Source organism: Leptinotarsa decemlineata, unplaced genomic scaffold (assembly GCF_025532065.1).
Source record: "Leptinotarsa decemlineata unplaced genomic scaffold, Ldec_3_MD MMD2_tig00001973_RagTag_RagTag, whole genome shotgun sequence".
NCBI classification, from domain to species: Eukaryota; Metazoa; Arthropoda; class Insecta; order Coleoptera; family Chrysomelidae; genus Leptinotarsa; species Leptinotarsa decemlineata.
The window spans coordinates 1,482,576-1,505,932 of NW_027412572.1; the positions used below are offsets into that span (position 1 = coordinate 1,482,576).

The window sequence follows — 23,357 nt, forward strand, 5'->3', positions numbered from 1 at the left end:
TATCGTCTTGCTCTGGTGGTCGAGATGGACTACCTCAGGCTTGTTAGCTTGTATGAGCCTAAGGGTTGGAAACGAATAGTTCCATTAAATTCAGCCCTACGGATTCGATATCCCCCGGAGCGTAGGGCAACACCGGTGTCTCGTCAATGCCGTAAGAGTGCTGTAGTGGATATAGGCCCATTATTATTATTATTATAAGTTTCGTGATATGCAACATACTGTGAATTTCTGAGAGAGAAAGATTTTTTTATATTTTTGTTTGACAGGTATTGAATATGTTCATATCATAGTAATTTTTAAACTTAAAATAAACCAAAAAATTTCACAGCCCTTCAAAGTGGCTAAAACACGATCAAATGCTTTGCTGAGCACGCAGAAAGTAATTCCCGCAAAGCCCCCATCTACGAATTCGGACATTTGTGTTTCTACCTGTGGGAAAAACAGGCTCTAAAACGATTAAACGAGAGAAAACACTTCATGTTTTGGAGATATCCAAGTCGAAGTGGTGAAACCTATTCCAGGAACTGTTTTAAATGCACGTAGAAGTGTATCAATCTTAAATGATAATTTAAGTGAAAAAACGTGGAAATATCATAATAATAAGTTATTCCATTATTTGTTACGTTTCAATTTGGCACCAGATCAAACTGCTCTTATGTGACCTTTCAAAACACTACGTTACCTTTTAAGATCTTTATTCAAAGGATATTAACAATGTAATTAAGTTACAAGTAGATTTTATTGATTTAACATCATAGTAATGGGAATCTTCCGTTCCATAGAAAACCACACCTGAAATGTACAAGAATATATGAATGCTCCCTGACTAACTGCTTTGACCAGTACTTACGCATTCTCCTATTGCCAATCGACGTTGGCAATAGGAGAATGAAATTCCGCGCTAGGTTGAAATAGTTGTTATTGTTTGTTTCTCAGTTACCCCACCTATCATTTTTCAGCCGTTGCCTGCCTTATTCTCTATACCTTTCCGAGAATATTTCTTGCATAGATTGTTATTCATCACTTCCAGAAGGTTTACTTACATATTAGAGCCATATCGCCTGAAAAACAATATTAGTTAGCTCTGGGTTTCTGAATACTGTTTGATATTTTCGGTAAATATTCTGCATAATACAAATGCTCAAATATTTGTACTGAAAGGGAAGGATGTGGCGACTTACTATTCTATTATTACTATTACTATTCCATCGCATGAATAAGGATTGGTAAATAGTTGAAAATAGGTTGGAACAATATTTTTGTAAACATTCGATAACAAGGTTAAGAGACAGCTGTTGGTTGACATCTGCCGAACTTTCGTAGTGTCGTTCCGACGACTTACACCGAACTATTTCTACAGTTGTTCACGGGTGGGGGATTGATAGGTTACTCAATTTGTCAAGGGTTGTTTTAGGGTTGCATTGCTTTGAGAAGGAGTTTTGATGGGTCATGGACTTGTTGATATTGTCTCAAGTGGCTGTGGAGGAATTGATAGATGTATGATGTTGTGCACAGCGCCCCCTTGGTGCTTGTAGTGTAGGTTGGACGCACTGTGGCAACAACTGGTTAGCTGTCAGATGTGGCAGTCTCTTGGAATTCGGAAGTTGGCCTTCGATGAGCTTGGTTCGGAGTTCAAGCGTACCATCAGACTGATTGTAGGATATATATGGTTGTATTTGTGCCATCCTTCACGGGGATTATTTCTACAAGTCAGGATTGTATAGTGGAAAACTGATTGGTCATTTTTGTGTGGATATTTGCAGTCTGAAACTTAAGCTCTTTTGAGGATTTGTGGTGGTTACTGAACTCGTGCCAGGTGGAAGGATTTCCGAAATTAGGTATGTCTGAATCACTGTCGCATCTCTCATGTGGTATTAGCTATGATATCACCTCTTCAATTCTACAACCTTCGTTTCTCGTCTCTAGATTCATAAGAAACAGAAGGCCCTTAGTCACTCATCAAGTCCCAGTAGGACTTCCGTGCAGAGCACCGCACACGAAGAAACGTATAAAAAACCCCTTGGCCAGGGTAAGAATTTTACCATTAAATGTGTTTTAAATGATTTTAGTAATTTCTGATTCCATCGTTATATCTCAACTGAATATTAGTATTGAAGAGAGGTTTCAACACTCATTCAATTTTCTTGATTTTTTTTACGGGTTATATGGTTATACAGGGCACTCAATATACCAGGGGTATCGATTAGTCAACTAGTCCCTATTGAATGGGGGTTGAATCTCACCTTGTTTTATCTGATTCTGATTGAGAATTTTTGTTCTTTAAGGGTTTTTTTCCTATTTTCTTCTTGGGTCTTATTTGGTGATCCATTTCTGGTCCAGCTTGTTGTGCCCATCTTGGTGGTGCTACAGGGTGATCCATCTCCGCCGTACTACAGGGTGATCCACTTCCGTCGGACCACGGGGTAGCCTAACACCATATACCGGGTGGCCCAAAAGGAGCACGCAAGTTATAATTGATTTATTTGAATATTTGTGCTATACTGAGTTATTTAAATGATTGTTTGCCCTTCTGTTTATTGATACCTGTTGATATAGTGTTTGTTTATTTATACCTGATTGATATAGTGATGCATTTGTGAAACGGAAATTGAGGTAATTTCTTCCTTTCACGATTGCTTGTTGACACCGATGCGCCTACGCCTGAGCTCACGCGACGCAAACGAGATTGTCTTACCTACTGATACCAGTATTTACGATTTCACCTACTCAATTTTCGTGGTTGTTTTACTCGACGTATTGTAGTTTTCTTTTGAGCGTCGTTACTACCGTAATTTATGGCTGATTGAATTCATGGTTATATACACCGCGTTCTTGTATTGACATTTGAACATCGCGTAATAGTGTGAATATCGCATTGTGGTCTTAGAAGCGTTGTTGGTTAATCCATGTAAGTTAGGATTACTGAATAAATCATATTGGAGATCTTTATGTTTTATTTCCAATATTAATTGGTAAGTTATTGATATTGTGAGTTACTTAGGGTATCTGGAGGATTGAATTTACCTGGCGCCCATTAAGATCTATTTGAAATTTGCTAAGTTGTTTAACCCACTCCCGTCTCCACTGCTTAGCTTAGCCGCGGATACCCATCTGTCTTATTTGTTACCGACAGATGATTTAGTCTCCTCTTGTGGTTTGTGAGGTGACATATTAAAATAGTTATTCGATGTTGAAAATGTGATCAACATTCCTCGAATTGTTCACTGGTCACACTACCACTTTTCCTCTAACCATTTGCAAAACCTTCTGTCTGTCACCAGCTGATACAATTGTCCCGTCAGAATTGATGTAGAACTGTTGATTGTCGTCACCATGTCTTGGATATAGTATGATATTTCCACCATGGCAGCCATATTCAATATCCAGTACCATGCTGAAAAATAAAAACTTTGAAGAACACTGATATCAATTTAGCGTCGTCAGATATGCAAACTTCAGTTTCTTTTTGTGGGCCCCATGCTTAAATTCAGTTAGGAATAGTCAGATAAAACAACGATTAGATAAGAAAGTAAAAGCACCTTAAGGCTGACTTTCGACCAAAAGAGGTCTGATGTCAATCTTGCTGAAGTGCCCATCAGCAAGTTGAGGACTACTCGGAAAGCGGGGGTGGATGGAGTGGGGTAGTAGGTTCTCCTCGCTAAATAGCTGGGGGGAAGCTTCTACTTTAGGGCACTCAACCCGGAAGGGGGCATGGGGGGATTTCCAATTATGGAATATCAATGACTTTAGGTCGATGTTGACCACTATCTTGCACTGATGAGTGGCTAATGAGCCCGAAACCGGTCTGCAAGTGTGCCCGTTCCAAAATTGAAGGTCGACTCTTTCAGATGTATCGCCAATTGCATATGCAGGAAATTTTCTGTGTAGATTCCTGCACTGACGCCTGTCGGATATAATTCAACGCCCTTCGTGGTATTATCTAAGGGAGTAGTTGTCTTCTGATAGGCGTCAGTCCATTCAATCTACTGTGTAGGTATATCCGGGACTGACTTGAACGTTTGAAGTTCATTTCTTTAGATTTGTTTACTGCCAAACTTCAAGCATAGCCCACTGACTAATAAGAAAGTTTTTCTTCCTTATTTAGAGGAATCGGGAAAATTTTGGATATGCAGTTGGTTAGTACCTCGTCCACTAGATGGAGTGACATTTTGTTGTTCCGCTCCAACTTAGGAAGAGGAATGAAATACTGTGAAAGAATTACGATCTCCAATTCTCCCAGACAAAGCGGAGACGAGCAAATTCGGCCAACACCAACGAGTTCGGAAACGAATCCGAACACGAAACAAACTAACCCCGCAATACCACCACCGGTCGTGATGCACGACACCAAAAGGTGGATTTCACTAGTTTGGACTTCCATTGTCTACTATATAAAATGATTTGAAATCCCCGAAACAACTGAAAAAGAATAATTAAAAATGAATAGCTGAAAATAACAATTATATTAAGCAAAAATAAACCTGAAATGAAATAATAGTGAAATAACCTACAAGTAAAAATATAACAATTGAATAAATGAAAATAAAGGAATGAAAAAAGAAAATAATGAAAAGTGTAGAGATTCCAAGTCACGTTAGTTCACGACGTTTCGATTGTTAGTATCTACAATCGTCTTCTGGTGATGACTGGACTGATTCCTCCGAGAGATGACTATTTATAGGTCGTTGAAATACTTTCACTTATCCCTGCTTTCCATTTTCCGCTTCACTGATTCCGTGAGAGATGACCGTTTTGGCGGGAGTTGGCCATTTTTCGTTTGATGATGGGTTTCCATATTTGGCGTATTTCTACGCTAGCCTGGCTGAATACGTTGTTGGACAACATGTATGCGGCTTCCTTGAATTTTCTCCTAAACCAATGTTCCTCTCTGTGCAAGATCTCAGCTTGGGACCACTCAATGTTGTGTTGATGGGTCCAAACATGGTCTGCTATTCCTGATTTGCTGGTTTCCCCTGCTGTGTGTGCTTCTTGTGCTCGGCAATGCGAACATTCAATGGCCTCTTAGTTTCACCAATATAGGATTTTCTGCACTCACAGGGTATCCGGTAAATGCAATTCTTGGAATCGCAGTCCGCGTTTGGGGGCCTGGTTTTCGTGAGGTTGCTACGGATAGTGTTACCGGATCTGAAACATGTTCTGATGTTGTACTTGGAACCAATTCTTCTTATCCTCTCCGATAATCCACGCTGTTGATGTGTTTCAGGAAGGCGTCTAGTTCATTCCCATATTGATTTCAATCTAAGTGCCACCGGTAGACAGCTGTTTCAGCCTATTGGGGATCGTCAGTACCGAGCAGGCGGTCCTCGATTGAAGACAATATGTGGAAGTCATCTTGAATTTAGTCAGGTTGGAGCCTGGCTCCCTTACCCTTTGAACTGATGAAGACAATATGTGAAAAACCAGAAAAGTACTTGATAAAAATAGCTGCGTAAACGCAAGTGAAACATAAGTGGAACCACCTATTGGTGTGACACCCAAGTCAACTTGCCAAGTTTTTATGTCAGTGTTGGTGGTTTGACCGACAAATGCGGTAGCAGAAATTTGGGAAGCGAACCTGAAATGCCATCGGAAAACGAATCTATATGTTTCTAGAAATGATATGAAATCGATAAAGGTTAATGCAGTCAAGCTGCTGGAAAACAATTCGATGAATGTCAAAAGATAAATAGATAAGTACTTTCTGATCATTCCCATATTCATTCCAATCTAAGAGCCACCGGTATACTTGATTGTGTTTTGATTTCTACTTGTTCCTCGATAAGTGATTTATCACTGTTAAATTTATGGATGTTCAAGTTTTCCCAAATGTCCATGCGGTTTCCCTTGTTGACTTGTTTTATGAGTTTTATGTTCTCTGGTGAGGGAAAATTATGTTTGTTTTGTATGGCGTGTGTTGCGAGGTTTGATTTATACACTATTGGATTTATGTATGCACAAACACAACAAGACCTCACATTCAATATATTAAACAAAACCATACACATTCCTAGTGAAGATCTAACACAAAGAATAATACCTGATGCAGTACAAATACAGGCAAATTCACCTAAAGTACCTGAAATACCTGAGTTGAGACGTTCGGACTGTATAAAGAGGCAGACGACAGGATGACAAGTTCAGTTTGAGGAGTACCTAGAGGATGACAGTACGACCAGCTGTCGTACTGTCGTATATATATATATATATATATATATATATATATATACACACATCGGAAAAGTCTAGGGATATTTTTTAAAATGGCAAAAATTTTTTTTTAGATCGCTTTAGGGAAAAAAAAGTTGACGGGTGATTATTAAACGAATGTATCTTACAACAAAATTTATTAAATGGTCAAAAATACTGAGTGCGCATATAAGCAAAACTGAAAAAAAAACTATGGCTCTTCTTTGGCACCCCGAAAAAAAATCATAATACAAAAAAAATTGGAATCAGTACAAAGTATGGCCTCCACGCTGGTTTATTACGGCCCTACATCTATCGTGCATCGACAAAATGAGATTGTCAATGTCTTGTTGAGGTACATTTGCCCATTCAGCGATTAAAAGCTCTCTCAATTGAAACGTGTGTGAATGTTCCCCATATGCGGAGTAATTCTTCGTTGAAGCATGTCCCACACATGCTCGATGGGATTCAGGTCCGGTGATTGTGCTGGTCATGGCAATACATCAACTCCTTCGTTGGTGAGCCAGTCAGTCACTAGACGCGCGACATGTGGACGAGCATTATCGTGCATTAGGTGGAAGTTTTCACCAACAGCACCAGCAAACGGACGGACGATAGGTAGAAGAATGGTGTCGAGGTACTGTCGAGCTGTGAGGGAGCGATTTGGAAAAACGAGATCGGTTCTGCCGCCGATCACGATTCCGCCCCATAGCATTACTGTACCACCTCTGTATGTGTGGACTTCCTGGACGTGTCTCAAACGTTCATTATTTCCAGTTCGTCTCCACAGTCTTACTCGACGAGAATCTAGATGAAATCCAGATTCGTCTGTAAACAAAACTGTGGCCCAATCATTTGCATCCCAGTTTTGATGTTCTTGACACCACTCTAATCTTCTACCGCGATTGCCTCTCGACAAAGGTGGACATCTAAGTGGCCTTCTGTTGTGGAGATCTGCTTCATGCAGTCGATTTCTGACAGTATCACGACCAACGGTTACCTGGTGCGTCTGCTGCAACACGTTAACCAACTCAGGTGCTGTGATTGTCGGTTGTCTTCTTGCGGATAAGACCAAAAATCGGTCTTGAACTGCAGTTGTAGCGCGTCCTCGCCCTGGATGTTGTTCGGCTGGACTGCCAGTTTCACGGAAACGCCGCCACAATCGACTGATAACACTTTGGGAGACCCCCGAACGAAGAGCTACATCATTTTGTCGCATGCCACCTTGAAGAAGCCCTACAGCTCTATTCATCTCAGCCAATGGTAAGTGATGGCATTCCATGTTAAAACACAATATTTCCAGTTTAATTGCTGAGCAAGAACCGCATAGAATGTACAAACTCGGCACTTTCAGATTATTCATTTTAGCCGAAAACCTACAGTTTGTAAAAAACTTGATAAAAGATTAGTTACCGTTTTTGCAGGCTTTGTTCAACCCTACAGGGTGGTCGAGTGTACCAATTTAATCGAAATTAAACGACCTCATGCATTTATTTTTATGATGTTTAGTATGTTATAAATATATATATACATATATATATATATATATATATATATATATATATATATATATATATATATATATGCAATTTTTGAGATATGTGTATTTTTTAACATTCTGAACCGCTTTTTTCCAGATCACTCCAAGCACTTATATGACAAATATATATTTAGGAGGAAATTTAACGTGTAGATTTTCCCGGGTTCATGTCTATCTGCGAATTATTAATTTTTATTGAAAAGGACACAATGTCTAACTTACCTCATACATACCGCATTCATCAAATTTTCTTTGGTTTCCTGTTTCATGATATCTCCGTATTTTTTCCTCGGCTTTTCAAATTAACCAAACTTGTTGAGATTTTGATCCAATAACTCAAAAATAGTTCAATGTGGTTGTCGTCTTGCGGGATACAAGTTTAAATACATTTCCGATGTCCTAACACTGTTTCTATCGTATTTGTAATAAATTTGTATCATATCTCTTTTTTCTTCATTCGTGAAAGCCATTTTTCGAATTTTTTTTTCAATATCTTCAATATTTCGAAAAAGGATGATAACTTATGATGCATCATTGAAAAGGTGAAATCTGGTTCTATTCAAAACAGAAAAAATCTAATATAGCGCCCGTGGAAAAAAAATAAAGTTGATGATGGTGGTCGGAAGACAAAACGTCGGATACCAAATCTGAAAATACCATTATGTAGCAAGAAAAAAGTGGCAATGTGTAAATGCAATTTATTTTCGAATCCTTCGAAAAATAAAGACAGAAAAAATGAAAATCCTTTTCCGAAATTTCTCTTTTTTCCGGATATCTCCTGCTTTACTCGGAATTTCAGAACTTTCTCAACGGCATATTGTTAGTCAGGTAAATGCGCATTTTTGCCCTGATTCAACCATCTTCGTATCTCTCATAGTTTCCGAGATCCCAATGGTGAGGATCGAATTTGAAACACCTTGTATATGTAGAGACTAAAATATATTGTAATGGTAATGAAGAGGGTAATGCAAATCATGAAATCGTGAAACAACAATAAACATTGATTGGCGCTCCGGGGCGACTTCATTGATTTCAGTGGCGCATTTGCTTTTTCAGCTGCAGGAAAACCCGGAAAAACCTGCAGCAACACATCATCTGAAGATCTTGATCTGCAAATATCCTCTCTTTCATGAAACATAAAATTTAGGATGTCTCCAGAGGCTCCAATAAATTCAAGACATCCCCAGAAAACTTAGAACAGAACAATTTTCAGTTCTGCAGATTACACTATGGTCTTCTGTGGTGACAATAACTGGTTAAATCTGAAAATTAAACTCAAGTAAAACATGGTTTGGATATTACTCTGGAGTTTTATCTCAACACGAAACCGTTATTTTTAACACCTCGACACGTGTTTCGATCACCATGTGATCATCTTCAAGAGGAAGATGTTTTATTGACGACGAAAACCAAGGTAAATATATCTCAGTTCCATACCACCAATACACGAAGAACTTTGTAAAGATTTTCAAGGAACTAGGTATGAAGGTTATATTCAAAACAACTCATACATTACAGAGGCTTTTAAGAACTTCAGTAATATTCAATGAACATTTTGTTACTCTTTCCGTCAGCACGTTCTCCCGAAAACAGGATTAGTCGAAACTGGTACATTTGTAATACGAAGTTCCGTCTTTTATTATTTTATTATGTTGAACGAGGTGGAGTTTTCACTATTTCTTTCACATGACATAATTGTGACGTGCTCCGTATGTTTCGTACTAATGACATACATTGTCGAACGTATTTCTACTCAACAAGTAGGACTGAGGAGTGTGTAAGCTTTTTGAATTGCATGTTTCCGAGGAAACTTTTGATCGAACCAACAACAGATTCATTCAAAGTTCTTCTTATACATCAATTTGAAGATGTTTGCTTTTCATCTGTCATGAAAAGGAGCCCACTTCCATATTGATGGAATGTCTCTTTAGTAGTCAAGAGTTGTCTCTGGTAAAGTAAAGCATGTATGAAAGGTTATTATATTTTTTGTGCAAGACAGATTGAAGTATAATTTTTTCTTTTCATCGTGAAAAGATTGGTGGAAGATTGAGAAAATGTTTGTTTGACATATACGTGGCTGTTGAAAAAATATGGTGTATATTAAAATTTCACGGGCTACGTACATTTTTTTTGTGTTGGTACACTTGTATCGAACATACAGTGTATAACTTAAATGTCCCCCTCCTTTTATTTTTCAAATGGGTCAACTCAAAAAATTTGCGATAATGAAATTAATGCATGAATACTTTATTTTGAAGCAAAATTGACAAATGAAACTTTCAAGATGGCGACAGGGCGCCATCTGGGAAAAAAAACTAAAAGGAGAGGGGGTTTTGTGAGGCATCATTTTGAAGTTCCTGAAAAATACTTCATAACCCTACAATATGAAGTCAAAATCTTCACCTACTACAAAATGGCGGAACATTCAATGATTTCCTGAAGACAAACACATTAATATCGATATTTCTGGAAATATTCCCTTTTATCTGTCATAAGGCAATTCCAACAACCCGATAAGGTTTGTTAGGTTATTTTTTGTCCACAAAAAATGTCAGTACGACAACGAACATCATTGTTCAGTTAGAATACTCTCATTTATTTTTCGGTTTTACTAATAGAAAGATACTACGCCAACAATCTCTAAAATGGTCATAACTTTCACGAGACCGAAAGGATTTTCGAAGAACGTTTTCCGAATCGTCCTATCTGTAGAAAATATTTGAGGGAACCAAATTCACAACTACCGGTAGTGTACATGACAAAAATTCCCCAGGTCATCCGTCCATTTCGGAAGAACAGCAAGTGAAAATAATTGGTGAGATGGTTACTACGTACAGCACAAATTAATTATCAGTCATATACTCAGTCGAAACGGCAACACCGCAAGAATTCAGTTGTCAATTAGCCATCATGATGGTTTTAAGCTATTGTATAAAATCATTGTTGTTATTGTTAACCTTTATTGATAAATAAAGTTCATGAAGGAAGTGATTTAGTGAGTTGTCAATGATGCCCTTATTTGAAACAATCAAGATATCACAACGCGAAAGTGTTATTCGATCGTCATCGGTTTGGTGTTGGGAAACAGATAAATAACAATTATACTGTATCAATGTTTAATCAACAACTGAGAGTTGTTTTAAAGATAGTTGAATCAATATCTCAAGCTCATTATGTTATTATTTTTCAAATCTCTTGAGCTATTTGATACATTTCTGAAACGAATGATTCAAAATGTCCTCAGAGTAATAATATGACATAGTTGCCATGCCTATACGGTGCCTGTACCAATACGATACATGTATTTTGAAGCGAGTATCGGACTATCCTTTTCTGTACAACTTATAGCGAGGGGGGATGGCGGGTAATGAGAGGTTATGGAGAATTTGTTTACATTTGAAGTAATCAACCCTGCGTCCGACACGTGGGGTGTGACATACCCCAGCCGTAGAAAATTCCATATAACTTTTCGAAATTGGCGCCCCAGCGTCGGATATATTTAGTAGCTTCCGCATGTAGTCTCCACTGTCATATTCACATCTCAAATCAGTTGTCGTTTGACGTATGTTTGAATTAGACCTGTTATAAATCGACTGGGTGCTCGAAACCCCACATGTCTCTATACGTTTCAAAATTGTGCGCATTCAAAAAAAACCAAATCGAGTAGTTTTTCAAATTATTCGATAAAAATTAGTGATTGTGAGCGAAATCTGGCCCGTCTTCAGTCCTTATGGGATGAAATAGGAAGTGATGATGAAATTGACGAATCTGATGGTGATGAATCGAGCGATAATGTTAGCATCGTTAGTAACTATCCAAATTTCGAAGATCAAAGGCGAAACTGTGGAACCTCCATCCAAAAGACTTAAACAAAATGGTCAAGGTCTCAAGATTGCCATCGTGCCCGTGGTCGAAATACATTTGTAACAAATGCAATAAATTCCTATGTCTGGACCATGCAGAAATGTACTGCAAATCTTGCGTAGAAATGGCAAACGTTGATGAACTGTAACTTTTTATGATTTTCAATATTTTTTTTCATTTCCATTTTATGATGATTTATCATCTGTTTGAACCAGCAATTTTATATGTTTGTTTGAAGGTGATTGACAATGTTTCGTGATGAATTTCACTAGTTCGGACTTCCATTGTCTACTATATAAAATGATTTGAAATCCCTGAAACAAGTAAAAAAGAATAATTAAAAAAGAATAGTTGAAAATAACAATTATATTAAGCGACAATAAACCTGAAATGAAATGATAGTGAAATAACCTACAAGTAAAAATATAATAATTGAATAAATAAAAATTAAAGGAATGAAAAAAGAAAATAATAAAAAATAAAAAAGTGTAGAGATTCCAAGTCACGTTAATTCACGACGTTTCGATTGTTGGTATCTACAATCGTCTTCGGGTGATGACTGGACTGATTCCTCCGAGAGATGACTATTTTATAGGTCGTTGAAATACTTTCACTTTCTCTACTTTCCATTTTCCGCTCCACTGATTCCGTGAGAGATGACCGTTTTGGCGGGAGTTGGTCATTTTTCGTTTGATGATGGGTTTCCATATGTTTCGTATATCTACGCTGGCCTGGCTGAATACGTTGTTGGACAACATATATGCGGATTCCTTAAATTTTCTCCTGAACCAATGTTCCTCTCTGTGCAAGATCTCAGCTTGGGACCACTCGATGTTGTGTTGATGGGTCCAAACATGGTCTGCTATTCCTGATTTGCTGGTTTCTCCTCGCTGTGTGTGCTTCTTGTTATCGGCAATGCGAACATTCAATGGCCTCTTAGTTTCACCAATATAGGATTTTCCGCACTCACAGGGTATCCGGTAAATGCATTTCTTGGAATCGCAGTCCGCGTTTGGGGGCCTGGTTTTCGTGAGGCTGCTACGGATAGTGTTACCGGATCTGAAACAGGTTCTAATGTTGTACTTGGAACCAATTCTTCTTATCCTCTCCGATAATCCTCTGATGTAGGGAAGTGCAAGCACTGGTTGTGACGGCGTCTCTTTCTTGCGAGGCTCCTGCTGTCTCTTAGCCAAAGTCTTTTCTATCATCGCTTTGGAGTATCCATTCCGCTGAAGATCATTTTTGATGATGTCTAGTTCCTTCTCGAGACCTTCCTTTGTATTACAGAGCCCAAAAGCACGGTCTAATAGAGTCTTGATGATTCCTCTTTTTGTCGATTGATAGTGGTTGGATTCGTGGTTCAGATACTGTCCCGTATGAGTGGGTTTTCGGTATACAGATGTTTCCCACTTAGTGTCGGTCCTCTTCACCAAAACGTCTAAGAATGGCAATTCGTTGTGGATTTCCTTCTCCATTGTGAAAGTGATGGAAGGTCTCACGCTGTTGATGTGTTTCAGAAAGGCGTCTAGTTCAATATTCCCATGGTTCCATATCATGAAGGTGTCGTCAACATATCTCAACCAGACTCGAGGTTTCTTGTGGGCTTCTTCAATGGCCAGAGTTTCAAACCACTCCATATATATGTTGGCTATGACTGGTGAAAGTGGCGATCCCATTGGCAGTCCCTCATCTTGTGTAAAGAATTCGTCCTTCAGTTGGGAATAACAGTTTCGTACACAGCATCCTAGTAATTCCATAATTACTTCTATAGGTAGATTCGTTCTCTTTTTCAGGTTCCCGTGTTCGGATAGCTTTCTCTGTATGATTTGGAGTGCTTCTCCGACTGGAACGTTGGTGTAAAGGCTTTCCACGTCGAAACTAATTAGTTGATCTTCCTGTGTAACCTCAATTGACCCTAGTAGTTCGACAAAATGCCTTGAATTCTTCACAAAAGACGATGTTTTTCCTTGTAATGGTTGTATTAAGGGAAGTAAAAATCTAGACAAGTTTTGAGTAGCCGAATCTCTGGAGCTGATGATCGGTCTAAGCGGAACGTCCTTCTTGTGCATTTTGGGTAGACCATACAAGTGAGGGGGCTTACTGTGGTGCGGTGTTAGCCATGATCTTTCCTTGTCCGAAAAATAGACTTGGTGTTTTTTCAAAATCTGGTACAACTTCCGCATACATGTTGTCCAACAACGTACCTATTCAGCCAGGCCAGCGTAGAAATACGCCAAATATGGAAACCCATCATCAAACGAAAAATGGCCAACTCCCGCCAAAACGGTCATCTCTCACGGAATCAGTGAAGCGGAAAATGGAAAGCAGGGATAAGTGAAAGTATTTCAACGACCTATAAATAGTCATCTCTCGGAGGAATCAGTCCAGTCATCACCAGAAGACGATTGTAGATACCAACAATCGAAACGTCGTGAACTAACGTGACTTGGAATGTCTACACTTTTTTATTTTTTATTATTTTCTTTTTTCATTCCTTTAATTTTTATTTATTCAATTATTATATTTTTACTTGTAGGTTATTTCACTATCATTTCATTTCAGGTTTATTGTCGCTTAATATAATTGTTATTTTCAACTATTCTTTTTTAATTATTCTTTTTTACTTGTTTCAGGGATTTCAAATTATTTTATATAGTAGACAATGGAAGTCCGAACTAGTGAAATTCAATTTTATATGTATTTAGTCGTTTTATGTGCAAAAGACTTCTGCGAGTAAATCTATATTTTTTTCCATTAAAAGAACCCATTGTTTTGGTAAAGACGGAATATAACGATTCATTGCTCGTTTTGGTAAATCGAAAATTATTTTATTGCAAAAAGGGATATTACAGTATAGAATTCTCATAACAACTATGTTGCAATTCAAAAAAAATGTTAATTTCAACAGAAAAATCATATTGGGGTCTCACACACCCCACGTGTCTACAAATGTTACAAAAGTCCACATGTCTGACGCAGGGTTAATATTTATTGTTGTTTTTATTTTATTTTTATCGTTGTTTCAAGTAAGTTGGACCATAAAACAGTGGCGGTTGATTTATTTTTGTTTGAAAGTGGTTGACAATGTTTCGTTGTGTATTTCATCAGTTCGGACTTCCATTGTCTAATATAATATAAATTGATTTGAAATCTCTGAAAAAAATAAAAAGATTAACCGAAAATAACAATTTTATTTAAACAAAAAACTGAAATTACAAGCTACAACCAGAAAATAAATAATTGAAATTGCAATAAAAACTAAGAATTAAAAAATATTAACAGAAATGAAAATTAAAAGATTCCAAACCAAGTTACATCACGACGTTTCGATTGTTAGTATCCACAATCGTCTCCGGGTGATGACTGAACTTATTCCTCCAAGATCTGACCATTTATAGGTCATTCGGGTGCTTTCACCTTTCTCCTCTTTCCTCTTTCTGCTTCATTGGTTTAAGCGGGAGATGACCGTTTGGCGGGAGTTGGTCGTTTTTTGCTTGATTAGAGGTTTCCATATGTTACGTATCCCTACGCTAGCTTGACTAAATGCGTTGTTGGACAACATATACGCGGCTTCCTTAAATTTTCTCCTAAACCAGTATTCCTCTTTGCGGATGATTTCAGCTTGAGCCCATTTGATATTATGTTGATGAGTCCAAACATGCTCTGCTATTCCGGATTTGCTGGTTTCTCCTCGCTGTCTGTGTTTCTTGTGCTCAGCAATGCGAACTTAGTTTCACCGATGTATGATTCTCCGCACTCGCAAGTTATCCGGTAAATGCAATTCTTGGACTCGCAGTCCGCGTTTGGTGGCCTGGTTTTTGTGAGGCTGCTACGGATAGTGTTCCGAGATCTGAAGCAGGTCCTGATGTTTTACTTGGACCCAATCCTTCTTATCCTTTCCGATGTAGGGAAGTACAAGTACTGGTTGTGGCAGCTTCTCTTCCTTGTGGAGCTCTTGCTGTCTTCTAGCTAAAGCATGTTCTACCATCACTCTGGAGTAACCATTCCGTTGAAGGTGATACCTATTTCTTTTTCGAAACCTTCCTTTGTATTACAGAGCTCAAAAGCACGGTCTAGTAGAGTCTTGATGATTTCTCTTTTAGTCGATTGATGGTGGTTGGATTTCTGAACGGAATAGCAGAGCATGTTTGGACTCATCAACATAATATCAAATGGGCTCAAGCTGAAATCATCCACAAAGAGGAACACTGGTTTAGGAGAAAATTCAAGGAAGCCGCGTATATGTTGTCCAACAACGCATTTAGTCAAACTAGCGTAGAGATACGTAACATATCTCTTATCAAGAGAAAAACGACCAACTCCCGCCAAACGGTCATCTCCCGCTAAAACAAATTAAGAGGAAAGAGGGGATAGGTGAAAGCACACGAATGACCTATAAATAGTCAGATCTCGGAGGAATAAGTCCAGTTATCATCCGAAGACGATTGTGGATACTAACAATCGAAACGTCGTGACGTAACTTGGTTTGGAATCTTTTAATTTTTATTTTTCATTTTTGTTATTTCCTTGTAATTTCAGTTTTTTGTTTTAGTAAAATTGTTATTTTCGGTTAAATTTTTTATTTTTTCAGGGATTTCAAATCAATTTATATTATATTAGACAATGGAAGTCGAAACTGATGAAATACGCGGTTGATTTAGTTATTAATCGGAGGAATATTATATATTTATAAAATAAATCATTTCAGGTGAAAATGTATTCTGTTCAAATAGTTCAAACAGGAAATCTGATTTATTATTAATGACTATGGAAATGAGGCCAGTTTTTCTACCACCTACTTATGTACGGTTTGATATTATTAAGTGATTTCATTCAAAATTGATATCCAGGGGTCTTTGTGGACCGACATTATGTTGTTTTTTTTTTCAATAATTCATGCTGACGAATTCTATAATTACGAAAATAAATAAAACTGTATTCAAACTTGAAAAATATGTTTTTCATATGTGCTATAGGCTATAGGTCATATTCATTCTGTGATCAACAGACTAAAAAGGTTTCTGCTCAATGTTCAGTTTGTATACTAAAAGTTAATCTTGTGCAACCGGTGTTAAATCTGTTATTGTTCACTTAACAACTAACTTACGTCACACAAAGAATATGATTTCCGTTTTGTTTTTTTTTCTTTGCACGAGGCTCTCGCGTTGCATATAGACAATATTCAATAAAAAATGACAGTTGTCATTTTTCTAACCTTTTTCTCGTTAGGATATGTCAAATAATGAAATAATATAAACCTAGTTTAAAAAACTTCATTTATAAGAATAAGATCAAAAAATGATCATTAAAAACATCAAAAATATATCCTTTTATAATTTCGGTCCACAAAGACCCCTAGATACCAATTTTGAATGAAATCACATAATAATATCAAACCTCAATCGTAATTATAAATATTCATGATTTCTAATCGAAAATTCTTTATATCGGACCTCACAATTCGTACCGCTTGTTTATCAAATCTGAGAATAAATCACAAATTCCCATCTGATTCCATGGGGCAAAGTTCATTACTTTTGAAATCAAAATTTATCATTGTTATGAAATAGTTTATTTGAAATAATTTAATTTCAACCCAGTAAATCATGCGCTTTATTATGAAGCGATACATAAATAAAAATCTAGTAGGTGGTAGAAAAACTGGCCTCATTTTCATAATCATTAATAATAAATCAGATTTCTTGTAGGAACTATTTGAACAGATACATTTTCACCTGAAATGATTTATATTATAAATATATGATGTCCCTCCGATTATCAACTAAACCAACCGCCATTGTTTTATGGTCCAACTTACTTCCCGTAAATAAACAAAGTTATGCTGCCTTCAATAAAAGGATGGAAAAGGCGTCTCTATTGTCTTTTGGTACTCTGAGAAAATGTCTATCTGCAGTGCGTTCCACTAAGCACTCACAACGACCACGCTCACGACCACGGTTTTTGCCGTTCCACTTGGTTCTGGGCGTCATAATCATTAACTCAAGTGGAATGGATTTTGGAGCGTTTTGAGCGTTCATTTAAATAATACACATGGCGCGTTTAAAAAAACAAAACAAAAAGTTGATAAGGTTATGTTACAATTTGTAAGTGGTATCAATAAGTTCTATTAATTGTTGGTTAACATGATTTATTAAACAAAAATTATGTATATACTTTAATTTTAAAGGAGTATTTAACTAATTTATGTTCGTATATAATAAAAATGCCTTTCACGGCGGCAGTTGGAAATTTGTTGGTGCGTCGAAATAATGCTCCACAAAGTACTAGTTCGTCCAGCTCAGATGAAGAATGGAATACAATTTTACAAAAATATAATCGTGAAAAACGAAAACTTAGACCACGTATTATTGATTACGATAATGTAATTACTCGTTATTCAGATGAAGAATTCAAAAGTCATTTCAGGTAAATTATTTTTTATCACTTAATACACTATAGATTTTGAAAATTTTACTCATATGTAACTGACATCGTCACACATTCAACGTGAACATCAAGATTATTGTATAATTTATTATTTTTCCAGTATACCTTCACTTTCGTGAGTTTCAGAGTTGAGATCACCTGTATCCTCAGTATCAAGACATTCTTCATTACTAGAATTATTGTTAAAAGCATCATTAGATAAAGAAAGGTCGTTTTCAACATTAGTCGATGTCGATGGTCCAGATTGTTGATTGAAGGATTTTGTTAATAATTTTGTAGCAAAAACTGTATCTGAAATCAAAATAAGTTCCTTTTGACAAATATATTTTTATTGATAATTAGAGTTGTTGATTCATCAATTTAGCTTATGTTATTGACAAATGATGAAAATATATAAATTGTGATAAATTATAAACTGCAATTATGCTTAATGAGAATCATTTAACAATAATATTTACCTGTTAACGCACGTTCATCATCTGCAGGAGAAAGTTCGAGATCCACAACAGTATCTCGTTCGGCACAATAGAACGATATTGTTGTTGTCGCCATGTTTGCTGCTTTTAGTTTCAAAAATTGCGCTCAGTTTCTCAAAACGCCCACATCGACCCACCTCTTGAGATGGATCGTCGTGAGCTAGGCGTGAGCATAAGTAATGACGTCATTAATGACGTTTTCGCCACGACCACAACGATCGCGGTCGCCATGTGGAACGCCTGAAAGAGTATTTTAGGCGTTGTGAACGCTTAGTGGAACGCACGGCTGATGTTTTAAAAATGTAGAAATGGAATTGGCCGCGGTGGTAGTACGTCCGACTCACGATCGGAAGGTCGTTCGTTCGATTCCCGCTTCGACCAGATATTTTTCTCGAGAGAATTTATCTGGTTGAAGCTGGAATGATTCTGCAACCGTGTTAGGAATCACACGTTAAAAGGTAAGACCTCGTTAGTCCTTAGCTCGCACAAGTTTCTCAACTTCTGAGAGTTGACGTTCGTATGGGGGCGACAGCTGATTAACGGAAAAACAGATTTTAAACAGATTTTTAAACAACTTGACAGCATTGGAGACGGTACTTACATAATCATAAGCAGAGTATAAACATGTATACAACATTATTCATCTTGAAAATACAACATTACTTCGAGAAAATTCAATGTTTCCATGACGTTAATATAGTATATAATAAAATTTTTTAATATTTTTTAATGGGTTTCTCGGACTGATTGGGATTTTTTGCTTCTACACATCACGTCATGCGCAGTTTCCAAACATTTTCAAATGTTACAACCAGAACAATCCTTTTGTACTTATATTTTTTACAGGCCTTGTAATTTTTGGTAGTTGCAGACTTCACATCCTGCATTTATACATAGTTCAAAATTATGTTTCGTGAATCAACAAAAAAAATTTTCACTGTTGTCTATTAACTCTTCGCTCATGAAACAAAATAAATGGACATAATAACACAATAAACAAAATGACAGAATCGTGAAATATTCCATTTCAAAACCAAAAAGGAGATAGTTTTAACACAGGTTATTCAGTTTCTAGGGAAATTAGCTTTGTGGCTTCCACTTCTCCACCTCCATACAAGAAAATATATGGAACTTTCGAAGGAAAGAATGAAGCATTTGTTTGAAGGTGATTGACAATGTTTCATGATGAATTTCACTAGTTCGGACTTCCATTGTCTACTATATAAAATGATTTGAAATCCCTGAAACAACTAAAAAAGAAGAATTAAAAATGAATAGCTGAAAATAACAATTATATTAAGCAAAATAAACCTTAAATGAAATAAGAGTGAAATTAAATACAAGTAAAATAGAACAATTGAACAAAAATAAATAAAAATGAAGAAATGAAAAAAGAAAATGAAAAAATAAAAAGTTGAGAGATTTCAAGTCACGTTAGTTCACGACATTTCGATTGTTAGTATTGTCATCCAACAACGTATTCAGCCAAGCCAGCGTAGAAATACGCAACATATGGAAACCCATCATGAAGCGAAAAATGGCCAACTCCCACCAAAACGGTCATCTCCTACGGAACCAGTGAAGCGGAAAATGGAAAGCGGGGATAAGTGAAAGTACTCGAACGACCTATAAATAGTCATCTCTCGAAGGAATCAGTCCAGTCATCACCCGAAGACGATTGTAGATACTAACAATCGAAACGTCGTGAACTAACGTGACTTGGAATCTCTCAACTTTTTATTTTCTTTTTCCATTTCTTTATTTTTATTTATTTTCGTTCAATTGTTCTATTTTACTTGTATTTTATTTCACTATTATTTCATTTAAAAATTTTGCTTAATATAATTGTTATTTTCATCTATTCACTTTTAATTCTTCTTTTTTAGTTGTTTCAGGGATTTCAAATCAGTTTAGACAATGGAAGTCCGAACTAGTGAAATTCAAAGAATGAAGCAATTAAGTTCTAAATAAACTTTCAACAATGATGGTAATTGCTTTCTTTCAGGAAACCAAAAAAAATCCCATCAACAATATTACTTTGTAATATGACAGAATCAACAAGTGGTAGCACAACTCATTGCATTGTCAAGTGAAAGTGAATAAAGTTTTTTAACGAATTGTAATTCGACTACTCATTCCGACTCCCATTCCGATAGCTAAATATTGACGTATAAGGTTGATGATTTTTTATTTCCCAAATATGAATCAGATTTCTATGTTCATGATGCATCCAGCATTAAGGCACAGAATTGTAGAATTCTGTGATTAAGGTAGAAATAAACACGAGTTTCTCACGACAGTTGGAACTTGGCTCCCAAGGTTGGAAGATTTAAAAGTATTGAGTTTGCTTTCTATAATAAGAAATATCAAAAAATCAGTGTCGCCGATCATAGCTTCCATATAATCACGATGATGATCGAGAGAAATTTTGACACAAAAATCAAATGTAAATGAACAGTGTACACAGCTGTCACGAGTTTCTACTTCCAAACACAGGAGCAAAATTGCAACTGACGCAGGAAATTCTCCGATTAGTAGAATTCTGTAGTGGTTCTGTGTCATAGTCACGATTAGTTGTCCACCCAAACGGACGCTGATTTGACATATACTGAAATGTGTAATGGGATTGGACGACACTTGATTAAAATTTATTTTAAGGTGTATATTTTACTTACACTCTAATGTGAGATTTTCAACTATAAACAGTTCACGAAACGGCAAATGTTTCTTCTGGCGTGTTCAATATATTGTATTAAACAGTTGAAGTTGAGGTTATGTAAACAGTGTAACAAAATTATTGCAGTGAAATGGTACTCAAATACAAACTTCTGAAATGAAGTTGGAAATGAATGTTACCCTCAAATGTTTTTCCGACAAACAAATGTCCTAATAGAATATTGTATTTGCTAATCGTTTGGATGTATCAATAATTAATCAAAATCATAACGTATTAAATGAAAAAGTTTCATTGTGTGGGTGTGGATCCGTGTTCATGAACCACACATCACACATGTATGTTCCACAAAGAAGAGAAAATGTCGGATATTTCATATTTGTTGAGAATAATAGTGGCCAGCTTTCACATTTCATTGGTGATTATTATGTTTTCCGTCATAACTGTCGATGTCATCGATCAAAACAAATAGGATACTTATAATGAATTTCAGTAATTCCATTTATAACAGCTTCCAATCAAAATATGCAACCCGGCCACCAATTAACGCTTGAAAATTATTCTGAACTGAACCACTAAAATTCCATATGACGCCATTTGCTGGAGAAGAACTAATTTAAAATAATGGACACAAATTCAGTGATGCCAAGAATGACATTGATTTTGTTTTTGGGTCCATAGGACACATATTAGTTCTTCTTTGGTTGTTTAATAATGCAAATTATTCATCGCTGAATGAACCGCTAATCTGCTAATCATCACTGGTGAAACAACTAATCAGGGTTACCACTCGATATTTCATTTTGGTTCTGAAATTTGGAGAATTTAGAGATAAATTCAACTATTTATTGAAACAAATCAAAAGAATATCCTTCAAAAGACTTTTTGTAGATGAATTAATTCTTCTTGACTGTTTTACAGTATATAACTTTCCGCAATCTGGAAAATAAACAAAACTAAATCAATAGAGAATCTGATGTTGAAGTGTAATGAAGGCAAACTGAAGAGTTTTTCCGAAAAATTTCTGCGAAATATAACCACTGAAGAGTTCAGTTAGTCAAAAGTAGTTTGACATAAGCTGTCAAAATATAATTGAAAACTGTTGAGAACACTAGCAAGATAATTGGAATGCACCAATTATGAAAACTCAATAGATTGTGATTTGGCATGAGGATATCCAATAGTAATTGAAGTGACAACCTTTCAACTAATATTCAAATGCTCAGATGAGTTTTTAAATTTGAAAAAAAAAGTCGCCTTTTGTGACTGAAGATTCTTATAGTAAAAATTAATGGTTTTTTTGAGTTTGAAGATCGAAAAAAAAACTAGATGTCGTCGACTTTGACATTCTCCCCATTATGAATCTTTCAAATGTGGAAATAAAAGCGACTACAAATATCTTGCCGCGAGAGTTCGCTGAGGGTCGTGAGGTCAGTTCTCGTCGTTATTTCGTTAAAAAATATAATGAATTTATTTGAATCATGTGACGTCAAGTTGATAAATCTTTTGAAGAAGGAAGGTTGAGAACCAACTCTTTTACATAAGATGGAAGGTATTGACTTAATCACAGCTGAATTCTTATTTTCCTAACATTAATGGTTATAAATATTGAAAAATCAAGATGAAATGATGGAAATCAATGACGAAAAAGAGACAAAAAAAATAAACGAATATTTAAAAACTACTTAACAACGTTTTTTATGTTATAATCTACTCCATACTCACTGTCGATTTTCTGTCAAATTTTTTGAACATAATTATTTCAACTCATCTTCATATTTTTCATATTTTATAATGAGAGTTTTAAATGAATTTGTTTTACAGCTTTTTAGGAGATTAGGAATCACGGACCCTTTCTATTGGCAACATTGAAAAATTATACAATAGTACATTTTTTTGGTCGTCAAATAAGTACAGAACGAATCCCGCGATGACAACTCTGAATTTGACATTCTTGTCGGCAATCGTCCAGTGTCCAGTAAAATTACTGAAATTACATGTGGTTTGTGGTGTGGTAAGATCCTGATGCCGGCTGATTTCTAGAAAGTGGTAACAAAAAACCTAAAGCTTCTAAATTGCCAAATAAGAAGAAATAATTATTCCACGATGCATCAAGAAACTCTTCAACTCATTCAGATTCTGGAAAAAACAGTTTCTCCCGGTAGGACAT

The 23,357-nt window shown here is 36.3% G+C and overlaps 1 protein-coding gene across 2 annotated transcripts in view; it reads left to right on the forward strand.

Annotated features, from left to right (window-relative positions):
- Positions 1-23,112: 23,112 nt before the first annotated feature.
- The window catches only part of Fs(2)Ket (Importin subunit beta Fs(2)Ket), a 53,767-nt gene continuing 53,522 nt past the window's right edge, over positions 23,113-23,357 (forward strand). Inside the window, exon 1 of one of the 2 annotated variants that reach the window (XM_074176631.1) lies at positions 23,113-23,348. In XM_074176631.1, the coding sequence (XP_074032732.1) occupies positions 23,294-23,348 (55 nt within the window). In that variant the 5' untranslated portion in view covers positions 23,113-23,293. The remainder of the gene's footprint in view (positions 23,349-23,357) is intronic. The other variant, XM_074176632.1, reaches the window with a different exon arrangement.